The sequence below is a fragment of the Macaca thibetana genome, chromosome 15, assembly GCF_024542745.1.
Source record: "Macaca thibetana thibetana isolate TM-01 chromosome 15, ASM2454274v1, whole genome shotgun sequence".
NCBI lineage: Eukaryota > Metazoa > Chordata > Mammalia > Primates > Cercopithecidae > Macaca > Macaca thibetana.
This window is the reverse complement of record NC_065592.1, coordinates 84,372,283-84,394,772: the sequence shown is the minus strand read 5'-3', so window position 1 is coordinate 84,394,772 and position 22,490 is coordinate 84,372,283. Positions and strand designations below refer to the sequence as shown.

The 22,490-nt window shown below is 41.3% G+C and overlaps 1 protein-coding gene across 3 annotated transcripts in view; it reads right to left on the bottom strand.

Annotated features, from left to right (window-relative positions):
- Nucleotides 1–10,794: 10,794 nt before the first annotated feature.
- Nucleotides 10,795–22,490, bottom strand: part of C15H9orf85 (chromosome 15 C9orf85 homolog) — an 867,064-nt gene continuing 855,368 nt past the window's right edge. For 2 of the 3 annotated variants that reach the window (XM_050760928.1, XM_050760929.1), the window contains 2 exons: nt 20,512–20,625; nt 19,163–19,738 (listed from right to left, as the gene is read on the bottom strand). In XM_050760928.1, coding sequence (XP_050616885.1) covers nt 19,588–19,738; nt 20,512–20,625 — 265 coding nt within the window. In that variant the 3' untranslated portion in view covers nt 19,163–19,587. Of the gene's footprint in view, nt 11,868–19,162; nt 19,739–20,511; nt 20,626–22,490 lie in introns of those variants that run through there. The other variant, XM_050760931.1, reaches the window with a different exon arrangement.

Here is a 22,490-nt window from a genome sequence, read left to right as displayed (position 1 = left end):
ATGGTGGCTACAAATCAGGAATTCTCTAAGTCCAAAGACAGTGATTCTGGCAGAAGTGCTGGAAGCAAGGAAGAGAAATCAGCATTCAGAGTATGTGTTGGATCTTGTGGGGGACAAACCACTGTTCCCTCCATAATGAAAGAATCCCAGTGTAATTGGTGTATCACCCGATGGCTGGCTGGTGACCCTGGGAATGGTATCGTATCCAAGGCTCAGGTTTGGCCTTTCCTGTGGGCAGGTGAGGCACTCAGCAGTGACGGCAACAACATGAGGGGAAGTCTATATCGCTGAGTTCATGACTGGCTCTATCCCTGCCACTGTGGCCACTTTGTGCATAGGCTCATTGGGAAAGCACTGGAGTGGCTGGAGAAAGACATCTCAACATCCACAGGACAGGTTATCTTGTCCACCATCTGTTCTGAAATATCCCTTCTCATGCTTTTCTCCCAAGCCTTCATGACACCAGTTTTCCTCAATTGTTTTCTCCAAGTCCCTAGCAATCTGGTAAATCTACTTCCTACTGTTTATAAATCATTTGAGATCTGAGCCATCTCTTCTTTCACACAAAGTGGACAATCAGAAGTACCAAAGTTCTGCCCATTGGGAGGCTTTCACGGCCATCCCTGAATGAATCTGTGCTACAGAAGCCAGCATACCTGGAAGACCTGTCAGTAAACTAGACCCATTTTCCTCCATCAAGTGGTCATAGAAATCTTCCCCTGGGGCCATGTGTACGAGGTGAGGGAGGGCAGTGAAGCAGAGGACCAGGCAATGCAGGCGGCCAGGCCCCTTGCTCGTGCAGTTTGCTTCACTCGTGTAGGTTCAGGAGCCAAGTACACTGCACAAGCAGGTTGACTGCATGTATCCCACTTGCATGTGTAATATGATAAAAGAAAAACTTCAGCCAAATTCAATTTAAAGAAGTTTTATTGAGCAATGAACAACTGGCGAATCGGGCAACCCCCAGAATCACAGCAGATTCACAGAGACTCCAGCGCAGCCACGTGGTGGAAGAAGATTTATAGACATAAAAAGGGAAATAACATACAGAAATCAGCAGTGAGGGACAGAAACAGCTGGATTGGTTACAAGTTGGCGTTTGCCTTATTTGAACAGTTTGAACACTTAGCAGTCTATGAGTGGTTGAAGTATGGCTGCTGGGATTGGCCAAGACTCAGTTATTGTTACAGGCACATACTCTTAAGTTAGGTTTTCAGTTTTGTCTGACTATTAAGCTAGGTTACAGTTAATCCACAAGGACTCAAATATAGAAGTACGGAGTCCTTCTCAGGCCATATTTAGTTTGCTTTAACAAATGGAATGCTGCTGCACATATAAACAGCTTTATGGTTCAGAGGATATTGCCATGCTTGGTGGGTGGTCTGGGTCACACAAACACAGGGCAGCCCATGATAAGGCTTTCAGGCTCTACCAGGGTGCAGGAACAAGCCAGAGCCACCTTCCAATGGTAATAATCACCAGCAGGTCATGAGTTTCCTACTGAGGATTGCCAGAGGCTCCATAAGACACCTCTGTTGGTCAAAGGTATTTTGAGGATCATTGAGTCTGTGGGGTCAGAAGGCTCAAGTGACAGGACAGCTGGCACCACAGCCTGGATCTGCCTCAGAACCCTTTCGTGCTCTGTATCCCACTCCAAACTGTCAGCTTCGCAGCTTCCTAGGTGATGGGTTCAAGCAGTATGCACGAATGTGGCTTTTTTTTTTTTTTTTTTTTTTTTTTTTTTGAGACGGAGTCTCGCTCTGTCGCCCAGGCTGGAGTGCAGTGGTCAGATCTCAGCTCGCTGCAAGCTCCGCCTCCCGGGTTGACGCCATTCTCCTGCCTCAGCCTCCCAAGTAGCTGGGACTACAGGCGCCTGCCACCTCGCCCGGCTAGTTTTTTGTATTTTTTAGTAGAGACGGGGTTTCACCGTGTTAGCCAGGATGGTCTCGATCTCTTGACCTCGTGATCCGCCCGTCTCGGCCTCCCAAAGTGTTGGGATTACAGGCTTGAGCCACCGCGCCTGGCCAAATGTGGCTTGTTGCCTCCGAAATCTAAAGCAGCTCCATAAATGTTGTGCCCCTTTGTGGTGACCAGTGCAAAGCAGGGCAAGTTACTTGTCACTCTTAGAAAGTGAGAGACGTACCCCAGGCTATTGCACCCCTCAAAACATTAGACATACAGCAGGCTCCTGAATGTTCATGGACTCTATCTCCTATCCTCTGGCACGAATGTGACTTACTAAGACATCTAGGGTACTTGCTACTTCCTGTTCCCCAGTTCCAGTTAGCATTATGTCATCATTGTAAAAGATGAGAGTGGCATGATGTACAGTATCAAGTTGATTACAGACCCTTTGGACTGTTTTATAACAGAGACCAGGAGAGTTCATGTGGCCTGGAGGCAACTAAGTAAAGGTATAATGTTGCCCTGCCTTGAAAATGTGAACGTCTTCTGATTTTTGTTAATTATGAGAATGGGGGAGAAAGGAATATGCCAGGTCAATGACTGTAAGTGGACACTAGGGCCGTATTGATTTGTTCCAGTAAAGATACTACATCCAGATCGTTGATGTTTGCCATCACCATCTGTTAAAGTTTGCAGTGATATGCAATCATTTTCCATAACCTGTCTGACTCTTACACTGGCCAAACAGGTAAGTTGAATGAGCATGTGACAGGGATCGAAGCACTGCATCTTTTAAGTGTTCGATGGTGGCACCAACCTCTGCAATTCCCCTAAAGATGGGGAATTGCTTTCAGCTTACTATCATGAAGGAGGGTGGTGGTGCGGTTCCAGGGTCTTGACTTGGCCCTTTCTACCATAGTAACTCTCACTCCATAAATCAGGTAACAAATATGGGCATCTGCCTATTACTAAGCATATCTAGCCCCACTGTATATTTTAAGGCTGGGAAATAACCACAATGTGGATCCAAGGTCCTACTGGACCAACGGTACGATAAACCTGGGCCCACACTCTACCAGTTACCTGAATGGTGGACCCCACTGGCATTCTTCAGGTCTCCTAGGATAAATGTCAGTTCAGAGTAAGTATCTAGTAGCTCCTGAGAGGATGTGTTATTTCTCTCTGCTCTATGTATAGCTCTTTTTTTTTTTTTTTTTTTTTTTTTGAGACGGAGTCTCGCTCTGTAGCCCAGGCTGGAGTGCAGTGGCCGGATCTCAGCTCACTGCAAGCTCCGCCTCCCGGGTTCACGCCATTCTCCGGCCTCAGCCTCCCGAGTAGCTGGGACTACAGGCGCCCGCCACCTCGCCCGGCTATTTTTTGTATTTCTTAGTAGAGATGGGGTTTCACCGTGTTAGCCAGGATGGTCTCGATCTCCTGACCTCGTGATCCGCCCATCTCGGCCTCCCAAAGTGCTGGGATTACAGGCTTGAGCCACCGCGCCCGGCCCATGTATAACTTCTTAAGTAAATGGCAGTAGGTTCTTCCAGGGAAGAGGAGATGGATCGTTCATGATAAACAACTATGCCTCTACTATAGCATCCGTCCTCAAAGGATCCACCCTTTTCCTCTGTTGAGGGGCTTTGGCTTAGATCTGGGACCTAAGAGGCCAGGATTTCCCATTAGATAGATCTGAGGTTTTCCCAGTATAGCCCCAATTTTTTCACCTGTATATATCAAGAAGAATTTCAGTAGTGACCACATATTTCATTTCAAGAGATCCTATGATCATTTAGTTATTGCCACAGATGCCTGTGGGCCAAAAATCTCTAATAACCTCTGTCTCTGTGGCTTACTGTAGCCAGTGTACTCAACTGTCTTTGACAGTAAAATGCTGCCATTTGGCTTCAAGCCTCTGGGGTCCCATATTCCCATGAGATCAGAAAAACCAGTCCTTTTGCAATTTCCCCCAAGGTTATCTCTGGCCTCTCAAGGACAGTCATCACCTTTCCAAGCAGGTTGGTATCTTCCCACTGAGGCACTTCCTGCTGCTTTGGTGACAAGCCCGCGAGAGGGTGGCTGAGTAGCTGTTTGTAATAGAGAAGCACTGCTCTTTGGTATGCCAGGGAAGTTCCAGCATTTTGACCTAATTAACTATAGGCCATAAGCAGGTCATGAAACCGACTCAAACAAGAGTGTGCATCAGAATCCCCTGGACAGCTTGTCAAAACACAGATTCCCGCGCCCTACCCCGTTAAGTCTCTGATTCGGGAGATCTTGGCTGGGTTTTGAGAATTTGCATTTCTGAGTTCCCAGATGGTGCCCACACTGTTGTTTGGGAACACAGTTTGGAAGCCACTGTTCAATATTTCAATCTCATTATATCAGAGGCCTAGAGGAGTTTTTCTCAATCTTTAATATGCACACAAGTCACCTGGCAGGATTGTAAAATACAGAGTTTTGCTCCAGTAGGTCTGGGGTGGATTCTGAGATTCTAGGATTCTATTCATCTCCCAGGTGATACCACTGCTGCTGATCCACAGACCACACTGAGTATCAAGGCTCCAGGCCATGAGTTCAAGCTCAATTAGCCAAGCTAGCAGACCATTAATGTTCACTCCTGGGTGGCCCATGCAGTACATTAAATTCCAACCCATCTCTGTGGGTGCGGCTCAGTAAAGCCATGTATTTTATCTCCTGTGTCTAACATCCTTAGGATTCACTACCCCATAAGGGCTCCCCAGGCTCCTGACAATATAGTTTGGTACAATCCTGATCTAAACTTCTTTCTGGGTACAGGCTATCACTACTCACTTCAGGACTTGTAATTCCTTTCAGTAAAGAGGGGCAGGTATTGGGTGGAGGGAGGTCCTGAGGGGCACTAGCTCAGCCTGTGTGACAACTGCCCCAGGTGCAGGTGTTGGAAGAATTCTGGTGTAGGTAAGAACTGCTTCTCTTAAACAGTGGAGGCAGAGCTCCCTCCCACAGCTAGGGAAGTCCAAGGGAGTCAGGAGTTTCAAAATTCTGTTTTACCCACATTGATCCAACCCCTGTTTTAAGCTCCACTCCTCTACCAGTGCCCTCACCTTGGCAGAAAAGGCCTAGTGAAGTTGTTGTGCAACCCAATTAAATGTTGTTACAGTGCTCAGCATTAGGAACTGGACGTGGCCCACAGTGTCATCTGCTCTGTGAGGATAGGAGACACTTCATCCTTCAAAAGCTGCCACCCAGGCTTTCTGATTATCCACTTACAATCTCAACTGCACACCTGCAATTTCGTTTTTCCTTTATTCTTCACATACTTTCTCGCACTGTTCAAAGAAGCCAGGTGGTCCCATGGTCTATGTAATCATTACTAATCACCATAATGTCAGTGCCACAGTACTTGATCTCCCAATGCCTTGTCCTCTTCCTGCTCTTCATTTCATGCCCACACAGTGATAATGTGAATAACCATGATGCTGCCCTATGGCAGGGGTTATCTGTGTCGCATTTACCACTGGCAAGTAAGTAAACGGGCTGTCCAAACCAAGATTCCCAATCTGAGTCTTTCTCCTGGGGCACCTGTAGTAGCAATTTCTGTGTCAGTCAAGATCCCAGAAAGAGGCTGGGTGCGGTGGCTCACACCTATAATCCCAGCACTTTGGGAGGCCGAGATGGGTGGATCATGAGGTCAGGAGTTCAAGACCAGCCTGGCTAAGATGGTGAAACCCCATCTCTACTAAAAATACAAAAATTAGCCAGGCATGGTGGCAGGTGCCTGTAATCCCAGCTACTTGGGAGGCTGAGGCAGGAGAATTGCTTGAACCAGGGAGTCGGAGGTTGCAGTGAGCTGAGATCACGCCACTGCACTCCAGCCTGGTGACACAGCGAGACTCCATCTCAAAAAAAAAAAAAAAAAAAAAAAAAAAAAAAAAAAGAAAAAAAAAAAAAAAAATTCCAGAAATAAATAGAGGACATACTCCAATTGGATAGCTTAAAGAGAGTTTAATAAAGGCACTATTTAGAAGGATATGAGTAGGGCATAGGGAATTCACTAAGCGTGGTATAATTACCCTGGGGCTGGTAACAGCATGGCACCATTACCACCCAGCATTAATGTTAAAATAGAGATCATAAGATTGATAGAACAGACTCTTTGTGGCAATAAGACACCAAATTACAAACAGGACCTAGGCTATGCCAGGCAAGAGTTAAGTCATGCACTCCCACACTTAAAGGATAAACTGTGTTCTAACTGCCACAAGGGTTTCTTTTTCTCTAGCAGCTAAACAAATGCTAGTCTTGAGATAAGCAATAGTAAAAAAAGTTGCAGCTCACGCAACCCTGACTAACTGAACCCCTGTTGCACCAGCCACAACTATAGCCTTGATTGGACAAGAGACTGGTTTCAACAACTTTCCCCTGATAAGAACACCGATTCTGGACTGGTTCCGGCTGGTTTACAGAGGTTGTGCATTTGTGTGCGTTCATGTCCTGAAAAGACCTGATGTACAGGACCTAATTTTTAAATGTTATGTACGTATAGGGCCTAACATTTAAATGTTAAGTCTCCACCCTAAAGTGAACATGAGTTGTACATACCCTACGTGTTTGTTCAATATGCATGCGTCAGGACCACCTTCATGAATATTTATAATCCTCCTGTAGCCTGTTGAACATGTATGTTTAGCCAACCCATTCATCATAAAGCTCTTACCCAATCCTTCCTCCTTCGAAGTGCCTGTCTCTGGTCTTGCCTGGAGGCTGTGCTTCCCAGCCTGCAGGATGCTACCTTGCAAGCTATAACTCCTTATAAGAAATAAAGTCTCCTCACCTTTCCAAACTTGTAGATTTGTGATTTTTTTTTAAGTTAACAGGTGGCACGTGCCTGTAGTCTCAGCTACTCGTGGAGGCTGAGGTGGGAGGATCCCTTGAGCCCACAAAATAGCAGTTTGAGTCCAGCCTGGGCAACATAGCAAAACCCCATCTCTTAAAAACTTTTTTTAATCTGAAAACAACAACAACAACAACAACAACAACAACAAAAACTGCCCTATGTGTTCTACCCAACTCCAACAGAATGACATCAAAATAACTGGAACGTAATGGCACAGAGCACAGCATTTCAAAAGACAGTATCAGGTAAAACTGACAGCATTTAATACAGTCTGAACTGAACAAAGATTTCTGCTCTCTTTGAATGATTTCATAGGTAGACATCAGCCAGTCCAGCCTGTGCTTTTGATGAACAGTGCTTAAGATGTGCTCCCTCAAGTGAGATCATCCAGCCTGTGGCTTTAAAGTGATAGCTGAGTGATGAATGGTAATTTCCCATCTATTATGATAAGACTCCCTTTCCAAAGGATTTTTCTGCATTCTGCTAAGTGGCTCTGGTTTTCATTTCCCTAACACATTTTTCTTCCCTGAATGCCTTTCTAATATGCCTTGTTTAAATAGTCAGTGGCTTATTGCATTTTGCAGGGACTTGTTTCTGCCTGCTACAGAATGATTTTTTTTTAAATGTCACCTTGATTTGTTAGGATGCATTTGACCTCCTGTCACTGACAGGAGAAGGCGTGAGGTCTTTTTCTGCAGATAGTAAAGAGCAGGCAGTTTTATTTCTTAGATCCTACTACAAGATTTGAGGAGTAAGGAAGAGATAGCAGATGGTTTTGAAGAGATTCAATCACCCACGGGTATTGCTGCAGAATGTGGGACCTGCCAGCATGCAAATATTCAAAACAAACTAAATGTTTAAATAAATAGAGACCATGCCATTACCTTCTCAATTTGGGATCATAGACATTGATACATACATTTTAACTTAATATCAACACGAAATGAAAGTGCTACGTTCATCTTTTAGTGACCACAGATGGTACAAATACCAAGGTACATGGCATATATACCAAGCGATAATGGGCTGGGGTACCACCTGAGGATTACATTTTATTTTTTGTAAATCTTTATTACTAACGAGTAACTAAATCTTTATTACTAACGAGTAACACATATACAGTATAGTGTGCAAATTTAAGAGTATAGCTCAGTGTATATATATGTGCAGTGTGTGTATATGTAAATAACTATCACCAGATCAAGAAGTAGAACATTTGTGGCACTCTGGAAGGTTCCCTTAGGCTCTCTTTTAATTATCACCACCCTACCCTCAAGGGTAATCACTGTCCTGACCTCAATCACCATAGACTAGTTTTACCTGTGTTTGATTTTCACTTAAAGGAACTTCTTTCTGGTTCATTATGTTGTGAGATTCAGCCATGTTATAACGTGCATCACTTGTTTATTTCTTTTTATTGCTAAAGAGTATTTTATTGTAAATATATATCATAATTCTTTATTCCTTCTGTCATTTGTGGGCATTTAATTTCTTTGAATAAGTGTAACAGGTTGAAAATGAGTATTTAGCAAATTGCACTCGGATTAAAATAACAAAATAATCTCTCATCAGAAGTTAAGAAATACATTTTCCTTCTCCTCATCCACATCCAAAGACAGTTTTGAAAATGCCTTTTCTTCTCTATTATAGCAACACCTAGTGGCTTGAGAAGGCCAGGTCTAGAGGTATGCATTTACAACTGGGAAACACTGACTTTTAGTTTTGAAGAGCTCAGATAGCACCTAGACGTCCGCTATAACCACATAACAATGGACCCCATCTGAAATCATTTAAGTCAGAATCTTTGGAGGAAGAGGCCAGGATTGGTAGGTTATAAAAGTTGCCCAGATGATTTTAATGTGCAGCCAAGGCTAAGAACTACTTATCTAGACCAGTGCTTTGCAAACTTTTGTCAAATAATCAGAATCCCGTTTCAAACACAGATTGCTGGGCCCCGCCCACAGAGTATGTTTCTGTAGATCTAGGGCAGAGCCCAAGAATTTGCATTTCTAACAAGTTTCCCAGGTAATGCTGATGCTGTTAGTCCAGAAACCACATGATAAGAACCACTGATCTAGACTAAGTTTGTTATTTAACGCAAGAAAAAAACTGCAGGCCAGACAGTTGAAGCAATTTGCTAGAGTCATGGAGTTAGATAGTGACAAAGTTGTAATTAGAACAAAGGCCTCACAATTACTTTCCTCTCATCAGATATATCCAGGCTTGGATACTGCTCAATGTTATGCCATTTGAAGCTATGTAAAGAGATCACTCACCTGCAACAAAAATGTAAAACAAATAGATATTTGGAGAGGTGGGTGAGGTAACTCTTTTCCATAAACGTATTTGCAAAAACGTAAGCATCCTGAGAAAGTGGAAGCAGAGCACATACATTAGGACCAGTACTTGATAAGGACAAGAGGGATGGGAAACAGGCTGTGGAGTTCCTTTCGGCAGCCTGAACATTAACCCCTGCTTAGGAAAGGGTGCATCTGTCTTCATCATGCCTCTCTCTCCTCCCCTCCTCCAGTCACCTCCTGAAGGCAGAGCTGCTGCAATCTGCCTGGCCCATGTGGTGGCAAGTTACCCAGTCAGGAGACACTGGCCAGCAGTTTATCTCTTTCTTCCACATCCCTCCCATAACACAAGATGTACTGTGTTGCTGTATTTTCCCATGACTCCTATATCTCACTCACACTTGCCCCTTACAATAAGATTTTCCCAAATATGGCTGGCTTGTCCCCAACAGTTGTGGCTCACATCTGCCATTTAGACAGCCCTGTGCCTGAGTCTGTAGCGCAACAGCTGTGGGGCTGGGTGTGAGCCTGTCCTCCTAGCTATGCTAAGCATGCTGTAATGACACAATAAACTGGCAGCTTGGACCTTTGCCTGCTGAGCCATTTTGGCCTGCCTTAGTGGCTCCCTGAACTGTATCAGGGTGTCACATGGCAGAAGAGCTTTGCCCGGGGAGCTGGGTAATCTGTATTTTAAATACATGTTACAGGTGATTCTAAAGTACACTTCTGGCTCAGGATTCAAGAAGGAACTGATTTATTCTACCAATGGGAACAGAGAAGAGAGAAAGGAAACGGCATCAACCAGACATTGCAGGTGCAGGGCATTGTTATGCAAGATATTTAAAAACGGTTTTCTGCAGGAAAAAAAAACTGATGAAGATTAATTTTTGAATAAGGACATATGCAAAGATTTAAGGACTATCTGCTATGGAATAAAAGGCAGCCAGTCTAGTGGTGGACAAGAGCAACTTGAGGAGGGAAAACCCCAAACAGAACAAAACAAAGAGGGTCTAGAATATACTAAAACAATCTTTGCAACTACAGTCCTTACATCAACATTTTCTTAGGAAAAATCAGACTAATACCAGAATTCACATTTCGGCTTTGATGGTTTGCTGTATAAACAGTTTTCATCATTAAAGGAAGGTCCAGTTATTATTTTGTTTCTTTCACAAAGTCCCTGATTGAATCGCCTCCTCCTTCCAGCATGTTTATTTATTTACATACACAGAGAGACACAAGTACAGATATACATATATCCTATTACTGGCATCTCACGTTCACTTAAAGATGATGAAAGCCACTTCAATCACAATCTCAGGGGATGCCACTTCCCTTACCTCCCCTGTCACGTTGGACATACCCACAATAGACCCAATACAGAAGAAAACAAAAATTCTTAAAAGTTCATACTGACTTACCTACTGAGGCAATGTACCAGACTACATGCTCTTTACATGCCTTCCAATTCTAAAAATCTATAAGCAATCACAACTGCACACACAACGGATGCTCTACAGTTTTTGTAAATGATGCAGTACGTGCCCAGGCGTGGCAGCAGATAGTCTTTCAGGCTTCAGGAGTCCAAACCTCTGTCAATACCAGGATTACTATCCACACTGTTAGTTTCTTAATGTGAAGGATTTTTTATTTTTTTATTTTTTTGAGACGGAGTCTCGCTCTGCCGCCCAGGCTGGAGTGCAGTGGCCGGATCTCAGCTCACTGCAAGCTCCACCTCCCGGGTTGACGCCATTCTCCTGCCTCAGCCTCCCGAGTAGCTGGGACTACAGGCGCCCGCCACCACGCCCGGCTAGTTTTTTGTATTTTTTAGTAGAGATGGGGTTTCACCGTGTTAGTCAGGATGGTCTCGATCTCCTGACCTCGTGATCCGCCTGTCTCAGCCTCCCAAAGTGCTGGGATTACAGGCTTGAGCCACCACGCCCGGCCAATGTGAAGGATATCTTAAAATTGATGTATAACACATTACAGACTGCAAGAAAATATTTCCAAATTATATCTGATAAAGGACTTGTATCTAGAATATATATAAAAGACTCATAACTCAATGGTAAGAAAACAACCCAATTCTTAAAATGGGCAACACATCTGAACAGACATTTCACCAATGAAGATATAGGATTGGCTGATAAACACATGAAAAGATGTTCAGTCGGCCAGGCACGGTGGCTCACGCCTGTAAGCCCAGCACTTTGGGAGGCTGAGGTGGACGGATCACGAGGTCAGTAGATGGAGACCATCCTGGCCAATATGGTGAAAACCCGTTTCTATGAAAAATACAAAAGTTAGCTGGGCATGGTGGTGTGTGCCTGTACTCCCAGCTACTTGGGAGGCTGAGGCAGGAGAATCACTTGAACCAGGGAGGCAGAGGTTGCATTGAGCTGAAATGGCATCACTGCACTCCAGCCTGGGTGACAGAGCAAGACTCCATCTCAAAAAAAAAAAAAAAAAGAAAAGATGCTTAGTCAACATTATGAGTCATTAGAAATATACAAATTAGGCCAGGCGTGATGGCTCACACCTGTAATTCCAGCACTTTGGTAGGTTGAGGTGGGCGGATCACGAGGAGTTCGACACTAGCCTGGCCAACATAGTGAACTCCCGTCTCTACTAAAAATACAAAGATTAGCTGGGCATGGTGGTGTGTGCCTGTAATCCCAGCTACTCGAGAGTCTGAGGCAGGAGAATCGCTTGACCCAGGGAGGCAGAGGTTGTGGTGAGCCAAGATCCTGCCACTGCACTCCAGCCTGGGCAACAGAGTGAGACTCCATCTCAAAAAAAAAAAAAAAGAAATATACAAATTAAAACCACAGTGAGACTTCACACACACTAGAATGACAATAATGAAAATGCACTGACAATTACAAGTGTTGGTGAGGATCTGGAGCCGCCTCAGTGTGGAGTCCTCACAAAGCTCTAGGACTGTAAAAGGGTGCAGACATTACCACAAGTTTGGTAGTTCCTTAAAAACTAAATATGAATTTACCACACAATCCAGCAATCTAATCTCCCCGTTAGGTATATATATCCAAGAAAAATAAAAACATATGTCCACACAAAGGCTTTGCATGCAAATATTCACAACAGTATCATTCATAATAGCCCAAAGTGGAAACAATCCAAATTTGAAGGGGTAAACAAAATTAATATGTCCATACAATGGAATACTATTCAGAAAAAAAAAATGATGAACTATCGGTACATGTTTTAACATGGCTCTGCTTCAGAAATGTCATGTAAGGTGAATGGAGCTAGACTCAAAGACTACATATTTTATGAGCTCATTTATATGAAAGGTTCATAAGAGGCAATTTTATGGACACACAAAGATTAAGTTGCTTGGGGCTGGGGAGTGGGAATGGGGAGTGGCTACAAATGAGCATGAGGGATCATTTTGGGATGATGGAAATGTTCTAAAACTGGATTGTGATGATAAATGCACAATGCTTGTATATTTACCAAACTATTAAATTATACACTTCAAGTTGGTGAGTCTCATGCATGTAAATTATGCCTCAATAAAGCATTTTAAAAATATAGAGACAATTATCACTATGAAAAAAGCTTTCATACAATTTAACTGACTTTACAGCACAATGAAGGCTGGTATTTTTATCAGTAATTCCCAACCATTTCCAGGCCAAGAATCCCTTTATAACAGCAAAAAAAATCACAGCCCCACGATAGTTAAATTGAACCTTAAGCATAAATTGAGGAAACACATAATTTCAGGAATACTGGGATAATTTTAATTGAATTTGGACTTAACTAATCACATCTACTACATACAAAATAGTATATAAATAGCAAGATATAGTAATCCGTCTACCAACAATGTTAAGTGCAGATATAGGTTCACCAGCTCCTCCATACAGGTGGGGTCTCACTCAAGGGACAGTGATCCCTGAGTTGAAACTCCTTCTAAAGTTTCCATCTCCTTAATGCAGCAGTGAACCAAGAAAAGCAAAATTGCTGCTTTAAGTTCAATTCCATGATGTTTTTACTCATCTCTGCAATTAGTTTACAGCTGGGAAGAACATGATTTATTTTTCGGACTAGAAGCATGTCCCATGTGTGGGCAAAATTTACTTGACAAGTGGATCGTAGAAAAAGAGGATGCTGTATGACTGGAAAAATATACAAAGGTCGACTGGTTAGATGCTGGTCCAAACATACTATGGAGCTGTTTCGTGGATTCCTGATTTGTCTCTAATCTATCCCTTAGGGCCCCTTTCAGTTGTACCTGCTTGTGGAACCACACAGCTACAATGTAAACTTTGTATCAAATGTTAATGACCCTGCAGAGACAGCCTGGCTCCTCACTGCGGATTGCTTCCTCTGGGATTTTCAATTACTGTAGGATGTCCTCTCACATTTACGGACAGTAGTATAGCATCATTAAGCATTTCCAGCATTACCAGTTGAGGATTTCCCACACATAAATCAATTAACAGAATCTGAAATGTACTACTTCCATGGCCAAGAAAGGGATTCCAAAATTGTTTCCAAATTATTTATGAAACACTTGTTTGTTTCAGTAAGTCTTGTTTTTGTCACTGTCCACTGGCAGCCACTCACACTGCACCTGCCTTGTGTCAGCTGGCAGCCACAAGTGTTGCAGAGACGAGAAACATAGGAGAAACTTATTTTTAAACAATGTGTAACTGTTCAGTTGCATTTCTAAATAGTAAGCTCAGAATGTTTTTGGGAGAAGTATATAATATACTATTCTCCCTGTGTTTCCAGATTACTCATTATATGTTTTTCCAGAGTCACAATTGGACCTATTGCTTTAAATTTAGAGTACTTTGCCAGAAAACATATTGAGTACCGTATACTGTTTGGAAGTGTAAATAACATAGTTTTAAAAATCATTTTATTTTGTTTCCTGACTTTGCGGACATGTTGTAATATCCTCTGCTAAGGGATGTCAGTTTTGTCCTGTTCTAGACCATCTTTTCTAACCTCAGCTGGTCACGGCAATTTCCCCAGAGCCAGTTCATTTCCTGTTTTAGTTATTTAGGTCATTGTTCCCATGTTATGATTTTTCTTCATAATGACAAAATAAATAAATAACTCTTACAGATTAAAGAAAAAATATAGGCCAGGTGCAATGGCTCACACCTGTAATCCCAGCACTTTGGAAGGCTGAGCTGGGCGGATCACTTGCAGTCAGAAGTTCGAGACCAGCCTGGCCAACATGGTGAAACCCCGTCTCTACTAAAAATACAAAAATTAGCCGGGCATGGTGGCACACACCTGTGATCCTAGCTACTCTGAAGGCTGAGGCAGAAGAATCGCTTGAACCTGGGAGGTGGAGGTTACAGTGAGCTGAGATTGTGTCACTGCACTCCAGCCTGGGTGACAGAGTGAGACTCCAACTCAAAAAAAAAAAGAAAAAAAGAAAAAGAATTTGTCACAAATAAATTTGTAACTATATTAAACAATTACATAAAAATAAAAAGTGGAATACATAAGGTGATATTGAATTATGCTAAAAATGTATTTGTAATTTAAAATGCAAATTTAGAATTTGAATAAAAGTTCAGTGTAATGGAATATGTTTTTCTAATTCACTTTCCATTTTTAGTTCAATTTTGTAATTTTAAAATATCAATTTTTTTATCACTTGTTTTACTCAAGTTCCTTGGTGTGTGTGTGATATCAATTACAGTTAGCAATAGTTACAGTTTTGACGAAGAAACAATGGACAGTTTATAAAGTTGTTACTGTCAATTTTTTTCTAAAGCTTGCTACTGCACTCACACACTTATGGGTGGTATTATTTAAGAGTCTATAACTCAACAAGTATTAAAAACTGTGAATAGCAAGCCTGACTTTCCTGTATAAATGTTTTCATTGGAGAGGTTTGCTTCTCCTCTTTCAGTGCAATAGGAATTCTATCTCCAGGTTTCTTTTACTTCCATCCAAGAGTTTCAACTTTACCTGATTCCTACACCCACAAAACCCCCTAGGATGATTTGAAAGGAATGTCTCAACCAAAAAGTATCAAGAAATGTTTATAAACATCATGAAGAGAGTACCTACTCTGTTTTTTACATATTTAATACTCACAATAACTTTACACTGTAGAAATTACAGCCCTCATTTTTCAAAGAAAGGCACACACAACATAACTTAATGAAGGTAAAGAAATGAGCCCAGGGTCACAGCGGTGAGATTCAGATCATTCTGCCTCAGAATGGTTTTATCTACTACTCTTGCTTAAGTCAAGATTTATGTTGTTTCATTTTAAGGCATGGATTTCACAACAATACATTACTAATTTATTTTTAAAAGTGTTATTACTTTTTAATTGAGGTAAAACTGACATACAACTAAATAAACAATTTTTATTTTTTTCCTTGAGACGGAGTCTCGCTCTGTCGCCAGGCTGAAGTGCAGTAGTGCGATCGTGGCTCCCTGCAACCTCCGCCTCCTGGGTTCAAGCAATCCTCTTGCCTCAGCCTCCTGAGTAACTGGGACTACAGGCACGTGCCACCATGCCCAGCTAATTTTTATATTTTTAATAGAGATGGGGTTTCACCATGTTGGCCAGGAAGGTCTAGATCTCTTGACCTCGTGATCTGCCCGCCTTGGCCTCCCAAAGTGCTGGGATTACAGGCCTGAGTCACCGTGCCCAGCCAAAATAAACACATTTTAAGTGCTGAATTTTATATTTCTGTACCTGTGTAGCCACCACCTGGATCAAGATACAGATGATTCCAGCATTCCAGAAGTTTCCCCTTATACGCATTCCCAATCAATATCACTTCCCCAAAGACAACCACTATTCTGATGTCTATCACCGTAAGTTACTTAAAACGATTTCTGAACTTTGCATAAAGGGGCCCATAAAGTATATAATATCTTGTGTCTGGATTCTTTTGCTCAAGGTATCTTTAAAAAAACTGTATTTTAAAAAATGTTAGTTACAACTTATGTTGAATTCAAAGACATTTGATTTACTTTAAAAATGAAAAAAAGTGACTGGGCGTGGTGGCTCATACCTGTAATCTCAGCACTTTGGGAGGCTGAGGCAGGCAGATCACCTAAGGTCAAGAGTTTGAGGCCAGTCTGGCCAACATTGCAAAACCCTGTCTCTACTAAAAAACACAAAAATTAGCTGGGCATGGTGGCGGGCGCCTGTAATCCCAGCTACTCGGGAGGCTGAGGGCGGAGAATCTCTTGAACCTGGGAGGCAGAGATTTCAGTGAGCCGAGATCACACCACTGCACTCCAGCCTGGGTGACAGAGTGAGACTCCATCTCAAAAAATAAAAAAGTTCATTTAAAATATTTAAATGATTTACATATAAATGTTTAATATTAAAATTTAATCCGTATACTTCAAATTAACATTGCTAGAGGTTACAGAACTGTCTAAACCAAGTTTTGATGAAATATTGTACCACTTACTTCTGAGCACTTAGGTCCTATTTGTGTTTTCACAACCTATATATATATATATTTTTTTTTTTTTTTTTTTTTTTTTTTGAGACGGAGTCTTGCTCTGTCGCCCAGGCTGGAGTGCAGTGGTGCGATCTCGGCTCACTGCAACCTTTGCTTATTGGGTTCAAGCGATTCTCCTGCCTCAGCCTCCTGAGTAGCTGGGATTGCAGGCACCTGCTGCCACGCCTGACTAGTTTTTGTATTTTTAGTAGACATGGGGTTTCACCATGTTGGGCAAGTTGGTCTCAAACTCCTGACCTCAGATAATCTGCCTGCATTGGCCTCCCAAAGTGCTGGGATTACAGGCATGAGCCAACTCACCCAGCCTCCACTTTCTTTAATGTCTTGATAAGATTTTATATTTTTGTTGACAGAGTTCTTGAATATTTTTTGATGTATTCCCAGGTAATATTTTCTGATGTCACTGAAACGTTATCTACATCTGCACTTTTTTTATGCTGAAATATTTTTAAGTAAATTAGTATTACATCCTTAAGTATTTCAGTATGGTTTTCTTTTTTTTTTTTTTTTTTTTGAGATGGAGTCTCACTGTGTCTCCCAGGCTGGAGTGCAGTGGCGTGATCTCGGCTCACTGCAAGCTCCGCCTCCCGGGTTCACGCCATTCTCCCGCCTCAGCCTCCCAAGTAGCTGAGACTACAGGCGCCCGCCACCACGCCCGGCTAGTTTTTTGTATTTTTAGTAGAGACGGGGTTTCACCATGTTAGCCAGGATAGTCTTGATCTCCTGACCTCGTGATCCACCCGCCTCGGCCTCCCAAAGTGCTGGGATTACAGGCTTGAGCCACCGCGCCCGGCCTTCAGTATGGTTTTCTAAAATAACATTCCACTTAAATTATTCCCTAATATCATCTATTATCAAAAGTGAAATAGCCAATAAACACAAAAAGGGGCTCAAGCTTATTTGTAATTAGAAATACAAATTATTAAGACAAAAAAGTCTGATACCAAGTGTTAGAAAGGATGCAGAGCACTGAAATTCTAATCCATTGCTACGAACAAGGGGATAAACTCTCTCTGGAGAAGTTTTGTTTTACATAGTAAAAATGAAGATGCATAGACCCAATTCCCTCTACCACTGCTAGATATATATCTAACAGAAATGCACAAGAGACACATATAACAATGCTCATGCTAGTATGTTGTAACAGGAAAATTTTGAGATAACTCAAATCTCTCTCAACATGAGAAAAAACAAACTATGGGCCAGATGCAGAGGCTCATGCTTGTAATCCCAGCACTTTGGGAGGCCAAGGCAGATGGATCACTTAAGGCCAGGAATTCAAGACCACCTGGCCAACATGGTGAAACCTTGTGCAAAATTAGCCAGGCATGGTGGTGCAGGCCTGCAGTCCCTGCTACTTGGGAGGCTAAGGCAGGAGAATCTCTTGAACCTGGGAGGTGGAGGCTGCAGTGAGTCGAGATCATGCCACTGCATTCTACCTGGGAAACAGAGCGAGATTCCGTCTCAAAAAAAAGAAAAAAAAAGTAAAATAAAAAATAAAATATATGGACTGGTGTGGTGGCTCACGCCTGTAATCCCAGCACTTTGGGAGGCCAAGGCAGGTGGATCACCTGAGGTCAGGAGTTCAAGACCAGCCTGGCCAACATGGTGAAACTCTGTCTCTACTAGAATACAAAAATCAGCTGGGCGTGGTGGTGGGGACCTGTAATTCCAGCTACTTGGGAGGCTGAGGCAGGAGAATCGCTTGAACCCAGGAGGTGGAGGTTGTAGTGAGCCAAGATCACGCCATTGCACTTCAGCCTGTGCGACAAGAGCAAAACTCTTATCTCAAAAAAAAAACTTAATTAAATAAATAAAATTTTTAAAAATAAAAAATATATAATAAAAAATTAAAAGACAGAAAAGAATTAAAAAAAAAACAGACCAAGCTAATTTATATTGTTTAGGAGTACAAACATGGATAGTAAAAAAATTAAGACAATAATGATCAAAATTCAGAAGAATAGTACCAACTTTGGGAAGAAAGATGAACCTGTGCTGAGGGAGAGGCTTGCTGGGGTATCCTGATGCTGGCAGTTTCCTCACCTAGGTGTGTAAATGCATAAACTTTCCTCTATAATTACTTATTATAAAAAATGCATAAATTTATTATAAAGTGTATAAATTATATGCACTTTTTCTATATATACATTTCACCAGAGAAAAAAGATTCAAATGTGATGAGATATATAAAAATACAAAGAAGAGGGCCAGGCGTGGGGCTCGCGCCTGTAATCCCAGCACTTTGGGAGGCCGAGGCGGGCAGATCACAAGGTCAGGAGATCGAGACCATCCTGGCTAACATGGTGAAACCCCGTCTCTACTAAAAATATAAAAAATTAGCCGGGTGTGGTGGCGGGCGCCTGTAGTCCCAGCTACTCAGGGGGCTGAGGCAGGAGAATGGCGTGAGCCCGGGAGGCAGAGCTTGCAGTGAACTGAGATCGCGCCATTACACATCAGCCTGGGCAACAGTGAGACTCCGTCTCAAAAAAAAAAAAAAAAAAAAAATTACAAAGAGGAGTTGCTATATGCTTGTTAAACATTATTTTGAAAAAACTGCTTTTGCTTTGTAACACTTAAACATAAGTGACGGCTTTTGCTATGAGTCATTTATTTGAGATCATTTATCAAAAGGCACTTACTGAGGACCAATTTTTGAGGCAATATAATGTCATCTTATTTTTACATGAGCTAGTTCTTATACAACCATCAATTCTGAATCTTGTTTAGTTTGGTATTAAGTAATATACACAATTTACATTGTTCCTGTATGAAATTTGTCTATTTTTCCATAGCTTTTTCTGATTTCCTCATTAGGATTTCACAGTATCTTTTGGAAAATACTCAAAGCCAAAGGTGGTCAGAATTTCACATTCTTAAATTTACTTTTTTTTTTTTTTTTTTTGAGACAGAGTCTCGCTCTGTCACCCAGGCTGGAGTGTAGCCCGTCTTGGCCTCCCAAAGTGCTGGGATTACAGGCGTGAGCCACTGTGCCCGGCCAACTTTTAATACAGTGATATTAATTCATTTGAAGGTCTCCTCCTGTGTCTTCTAAATCAATATCAAAATCTAAATCATCATCACTTTCTTCATTTCTTCTGCAGCTTCTTCTATGGTTGGAACTTAGATTATTTTCAGTATGTTCTATTTTTTCTGTTTCTTTATTCAACCTAAAGATGAAAGAAAAAGTTTCTATTTATTTCTCAGGCTTTCATTATTTAACCATGTAGATTGAAAAGACTTTTACCACTACATTTCTTGATTAACAAGAACCTAATGAAGTAAGTATAAAGAAAAAGATCCAACCAGGAGCGGTGGCTCACGCCTGTAATCCCAGCACTTTGGGAGGCTGAGGCAGGCGGATCACCCGAGGTCAGAGGGTCAAAACCGCCTGGCCAACGTGGCGAAACCCTATCTCTACTAAAAATACAAAATTAGCTGGGCGTGGTGGTACAAGCCTGTAATCCCAAGTACTTGGGAGGCTGAGGCAGGAGAATCGCTTGAACTTGGGAGGCGGAGGTTGCAGTGAGCCGAGATCGTGCCATTGCACTCCAGCCTGGACAACAACAGCGAAACTCTGTCTCAAAAAAAAAAAAAAAAAAAAAAAAAAAAAAAAAAATTCCTTGAACACTAACTCGAGATCCAACCAATTATAACACTATTGTCACTAAAGTAGGCTCAAAAAAATTAATACATGATATCTATTAAAAGAAAAGTTACATAACGCGTAATTCTTTTGTAGTGAATAAGAATTTCACCAATAAATATTTTGCTTTCTTTAAAATACAAAGTTTCACTTTTATTGTAATGATAGAAAAATAATTTTAAAAGTCTATATAAGTTTGACATGCAACTTAAGTCTAAGAGTTATGGATCATCTCTTAAAAGACATTCATGTATCAATCACTAAGAGTAAACGTCAAACATAAAAGGAAACACTCACGGAATAACAATGTCTTCTTTCTTTCCACATTTTGCGCAAACTTCAAGTTCACAGGCACAGGGTCTACACATTATGTGATAAGAATCCTTCACTGTCTTTTGTAAACATTTAACACTAAAATAAAAAACAAAATGTTAATTTATTTATATTTATTTCAGACTTATTTGGTAAAATAAGAGGATGTGTCTAAATATATAGTTAAAAAGCCTAACAAGACTGGGCGTGGTGGCTCACGCCTGTAATCCCAGCACTTTGGGAGGTCGAGGCAGGCAGATCATGAGGTCAGGAGTTTGAGACCAGCCTGGCCAACATGGCGAAACCCCATCTCTACTAAAAATACAAAAAATTAGCTGGGCGTGGTGGCTCATGCCTATAATCCCAGCTACTCAGGAGGCTGAGGCAGGAGAATTGCTTGAACTCTGGAGGTGGAGGTTGAAGGAGTCGAGTTCGCACCACTGCACTCCAACCTGGGTGACGGAGTGAGACACTGTTTCAGAAAAAAAAAAAAAAACAACAACAGCAGCCTAACAATCAAAACTCCTAGATTTCAATTTCAGGTGTTTATCTTATGTCACTCTAAATTAATTATATCGCATTTCTAGATAACAGTTTACAGCTGCAGAATAAAACTGCTGGATTTTTTTTAAGTGTCATTAAAAATGTGGTAAAACAAGATCAATATATAAAACTCAACTGTATTTCTATACACTACCAATAAACAATCTATAAAAGAATAAAGGAATAAATTCAATAAAAGAAGTGCAAGACCAATACACTGAAAATTACAAAACATCACTGAAAGAAACTAAAGACCTAACTATATGGAAAGACATCCCATATTTTATATGAAAAGACTTAATATTGTAGGCCAGGAGCAGTGCTCAGGCCTGTAATCCCACCAGTTTGGGAGGCCGAGGTGGGCGGATCACCTGAGATCAGGAGTTCAAGACCAGCCTGGCCAACATGGTGAAACCCCATCTCTACTAAAAATACAAAACTTAGGTGGGTGTGGTGGCATGCCTGGGAGATGGGCCACTGCACTTCAGCCTGGGCAACAGAGTGAGACTCCATCAAAAAAAAAAAAAAAAAAAAAAAAAAAAAAAGAGAGACTTAATATTGAGAATATTGAGAAGATAGCAATACTCCCCAAACTGATCTACAGATTCAACGAACTCTCTATTAAAATTCCAGCTGGCTTTTTTGCAGAAATTGACAAGCTAATCCTAAAGTTCATACAGAAATTCTAGGGACCCAGAATAGGCAAAACAATCTTGAAAAGGAACAATAAAATGGAAAGATTCACATGTATTGATTTCAAAACACACTACAAACCTACAGTAACCCAGACTGTGCAGTACTGACATAATAGATGTATATAGGTGTGCTCTTGCCATTGCTTCATCCATGAAACATACCCTTTTGTAGAAGTAAAATTGCCTTGCTGAGAAAATTTATGTCCGAGTGCTATTTCTTTTGTGGCACTGAAAACTTATTTCTAACAAATGACAAAGCAAGACTCTGTCTCAAAAAACAAAGAATAATGTGAAAATTTTAGTATTAACTCTATGCATATAAACCCAATAACTCTGTAGAAATGGCCAAAGTTTTGCAAAGAAAGAATATCAAAACTCACTGAAGAAGAAATAGATAAATACTCCTCTATTTATTAAAGAAAAATTTAATCATAACTCTAAAAAAACTCTATTTTTTTTTGGAAAACTCCAGGCCCAAAAGACTTTACTGATAAATTCTATCAAATATTTAAGAAATAATAGTGATCATACACAAATCCTTAAAACAAATAGGAATAAATATTTTTCAACTCATTTGATAAGGCTCTAACATCAAGACAAAAAAAGCAAACAAGAAAACGACAGATGAGTATTTCTAATGAACAAAGATGGAAAAATCCATGACAAAATGTTAGCAAATCAAATCCAGCAATACATAAAAATCTTGCCACACACTTGCTCACTCTC